The sequence below is a fragment of the Mastomys coucha genome, unplaced genomic scaffold (assembly GCF_008632895.1).
Source record: "Mastomys coucha isolate ucsf_1 unplaced genomic scaffold, UCSF_Mcou_1 pScaffold6, whole genome shotgun sequence".
NCBI classification, from domain to species: domain Eukaryota; kingdom Metazoa; phylum Chordata; class Mammalia; order Rodentia; family Muridae; genus Mastomys; species Mastomys coucha.
This window is the reverse complement of record NW_022196912.1, coordinates 118,960,750-118,964,603: the sequence shown is the minus strand read 5'-3', so window position 1 is coordinate 118,964,603 and position 3,854 is coordinate 118,960,750. Positions and strand designations below refer to the sequence as shown.

Below are 3,854 nucleotides of genomic sequence, written 5' to 3'. Positions count from 1 at the left end.
TCACTCTGTAGACCAGGCTAGCCTCGAACTCAGAAATCCCTCTGCCTCTACCTCCCAAGTGCTGGGATTGAAGGTGCGCGCCACCACTGCCTGGCGGATATTTCTTTTTAATATCAGGTTAACAACCAGCTTTTCACCCAAAGCATGAACCAGAGAGTAGTCCAGAGCTGTGATAGATGCTGTTTGAACAGGAGCCTGGTAGCAAACTGCAAGACAGGGTTTATTTCCCGTGACTGAGGAAGCCAGCATTTTAAACATGTAAGCGTTCACTTGCCTATTCAGGAAAAAGAATAATTTATAATTGTTGACTCCTGGGCTGTGAATGGCGGAGCTTACACACCTGGACCGCAGTCTGACTTAACGGATTCACCTGATCTCGTCAGCAGATCATTTCACTGGACTGTTCTCACTTTGGGGGAAAAAAACCACACTCGTTAAACCCTTGTGAGTGCGTAGTGTGACACCCACCCCACCGCACAAGTCTGCACTGAGGGCTTGCAGGGAGTGTGGTAGGAGCCCTGTTCTTGGGAAAGAGATGCATTGGGGAACAGGGTAGCCATGTACTGATGAGGCTGGCATTGAGTCCTGGGGGAATGAAAGTAGACCTGGAGGGCGGGGAGAAGTGAGTTGTGCTGTAGTGCCACTCGGGGAGAGGGAGTCGGCACTCTGTGAACTCAGTGTGTGTTTTCCAGTCATATTTTTGAGTCATCTTGTTTGGAGTTTCAAGTTGCTTTCTCTTCCCCTGCACAAACCCAGGGCTCTGCGTTACGAGAGGAGAACTCTACTGCAGAGCCTCAACCCAGCCCTTTGTATACATCTTTCAGTTCTGAGACTTGGTCTTAGCTACTTAGGTTGCCCTTAAGCTCCCTTTGCATCCCAGGTAGGCCTTGAACTTGGGATCCTCCTGCCTCAGCTTCCTGAGGAGTACGCATGGCAGGCCTGTGCCACTTGGCTCCACCAGGTCTTAACCGGGCTATCTCGTATGATTTGCTTGTATGGCAGAAGGGGAGGGAAGTGGTTTCTTTGTGTGTTTAGGTGGTGAATTGTTTGTTTGTTTTTTTCCACCCCAAATTGGTGGATACAACTCATTTTCAAGAGCTGGTGAGATGGCTGAGAAAGTCCTTGCCACCAAGCCTGATGACCTGAGATTCCCAGGACACAGACAAGAACTGACTCGGCATGTTGTAGCATATCTTTGCCTATGTGGTATTCTCCCTAGCACTTGGGAGGCAGAGACAGGTGGAACTCTGTAAGTCTGTACAGGCCAGCTTGGTTTATAGAGCAAGTCGTGGCTGCCAAGAGTGATATGGTGAGACTCTGCTTTAAAACAACAAATTGTAACTCCTGTTGGTTAATAAAACAGCATGTCTCGTCTCTGCTCTAGCATGGTCTTATGGAACACTTGTTCTTTATAGACCTACATTTGAGCAAAGGGCTTCCTGAAAGGGAGCTAGCTCTTTGTGGATTGGGAGAGGCTTGCTGCATAGACAGTGAGAACCTCACAAACAAGGTATCACATTGTGGCTGGAAGGAAGTGGATGGAGGGGGTGCGAACAGAACAGGGGGAGGGAGGCAAAGACGCTCTTGTGTAGGCTTTGTGGATTTCTGTGGGCCCTGGACTCCCTCTGCCCATGTAGAGAAGGCACCAGTCTAGGAGCCATGACTTTGAAAACCCTGGCATCTGAAGACAGTAACTGAGGAGACAGTTGCCGTAGTCCAGATGAGCTATCCCCATGATGGAGAGATGCTGCCTGTTACCAGGTTCTAAGTGTTAGAAATGTGGGGGGGGGGGGGTCTCCAGAAAATGATCACACAATCCAAAGTATTTCAGCAAGACATAAAGTTGTACTTCTGCAGGTTTCGTCACTGTGTCCCACACCCGTTGGTTAAGAGTTCAGCCTTGCCGGGCAGTGGTGGTGCACGCCTTTAATCCCAGCACTTGGGAGGCAGAGGCAGGTGGGTTTCTGAGTTTGAGGCCAACCTGGTCTACAGGGTGAATTCCAGGACAGCCAGGGCTACACAGAGAAACCCTGTCTCAAAAAAACCAAAAAGCAAAATAAAAAACAAGAGTTCAGCCTTACATGTCTACAGAACTGAATGACTCAGAGCTGCGCTGTTGATAAGCAAAGCACAACTTTGAAAACAGATTGCAACTTCAAATATATACTTAGATCTTAGAAAAGTTCGGGCTGTAAGAGGGATTTTTGCGCCAGGGCCTCGTGCCAACCTCTTTAGAGGTGATGACCCCTTTGTCTGTTTAACCCTCTGGTAGAAAAGACGGTGCGTTTCATTTACAGTTTCCATAGTGGGTCCATGGATAGATACCTCATTTAAAAGAGGACACTGCACAAAAAGTCAGATCCCTGGCAAGGCTGGTAAGGTTGGTAAAGCGTTTGTCTTTTAAGTATAAGCTCTCAAGTTCAGTCCCCAAGAGTTCAAGTTGAGACAGCTAGTGTGGTAGACATAGCTAGGGAGGCAGCTACACTCAGATCTCTGGAGCTCACTGACCAGCCAAACCAGCCAATTTTTGTTTGTTTGGTTGGTTTTTTTTTTGGGGGGGGGGGTTGGTTTGTTTGTTTGTATTGTTTTGTTTTTTAGGGGGTGGTGTTTTTAGGTGAACCCCAAGCCAATAAGAGATGCTGTCTCAAATAAGTAAATAAACAAAAGGAAAAGTAGATGATGTCTAAGAAATGACACCCAAGGTGGTCCTCTCTGCCCTGTGGATGACCTTCCCACACATACTTGAAACCAAGCTGGAGAGCTGCATGGCTTACCCTAGCAACGGGAGGTTGACAGGGAAAACATGCACCCTGAAGGATGACTAGACCCTGGCCCAGCCAGAGTCCCTAAGATTGTGCGCAGCCTGTGGAGCTGGGTCCAGGGGTGGTGTCTGTGCTCAGGCTGTTGGGGCAGCCCCAGGCTCCTGAGTGACAGAATGGACGCTGGCGGTTGCGCTTTGTACTGGGGGGATCCTGACAGTGATAAGCAGGAGGCAAAGGTTGTGTTCTGTTCTTCTGCAGAGTGAAGGAAAATTCCAGGTGATCATGCGCCAGGAAGATGTCACCTTGGGGGATGCTATGACCCCCAATCAGCTGGTGCCATACGAGCTGCCTTTAATGTGGCAACTCTATCCTGAGGAGAGGTACCGAAGCTCTGACTCCATGTACTGGCAGATTCTGTACCACATCAAGGCAAGCACAGCTCACCCCAAGGACTGAGTGGGTAATCTTGGGTGATCTTGGTCTCTGGTCTTGGCATGGGCTAGCTCTATATTCCCTCTACCCTAGCACCAGAAGCTAATGGAAGGGGAACTAACTGTAGATTGGTTTTTTTAAGGGTTAGAGAGATAGAAGGAGCCATCATCAGAGGTCTTAGCCAAACCCCTTGGCACTGGGAACCCTCTGGGGTAGTCACTGACTGAGACCAGTTGAGAGGGCTAGCCATCTCACCTCAGCTCCCAGTACTAACCCAGGCTGAGGAAAGCTGAGCCCGAATGGAAGGGGAGTTCTCAGGGCTGGTCTAACCACTCCTTGTCTCTTTCCTTCTCCACCCTCAGTTCAGAGACGTGGAGGACATGTTACTTGAACTGATAGACTCCGACGAACAACCTGAGACATGGTGAGCACAGAGGAGTGCCATCAGGAGGGGGGAAGGCCCACCTCTGTGAAAGCCATGACAGCCCTCCCCAGCAGCTGCCTTCAGAGAGTGCCTACAATAGGACAGGCTTCCCCGGAGTGTCCATGTCTCTCCTTTACCACCTTAGGAGCTCCAACTCCATCCGTGTTTACAGGGCCCCAGAGGTGACCGTTGCTCACCATCGGTTGTCTAAGAGATGACTGCTGGGCCATCCCACT

The 3,854-nt window shown here is 49.7% G+C and overlaps 1 protein-coding gene across 1 annotated transcript in view; it reads left to right on the top strand.

The window, feature by feature from the left end:
* Tcl1a (T cell leukemia/lymphoma 1A) overlaps positions 1-3,590 on the top strand; it is a 4,960-nt gene extending 1,370 nt beyond the window's left edge. Inside the window, exons 2-3 of the mRNA XM_031356941.1 lie at positions 3,021-3,142; positions 3,557-3,590. Coding sequence (XP_031212801.1) covers positions 3,021-3,142; positions 3,557-3,590 — 156 coding nt within the window. The remainder of the gene's footprint in view (positions 1-3,020; positions 3,143-3,556) is intronic.
* Positions 3,591-3,854: the final 264 nt, after the last annotated feature.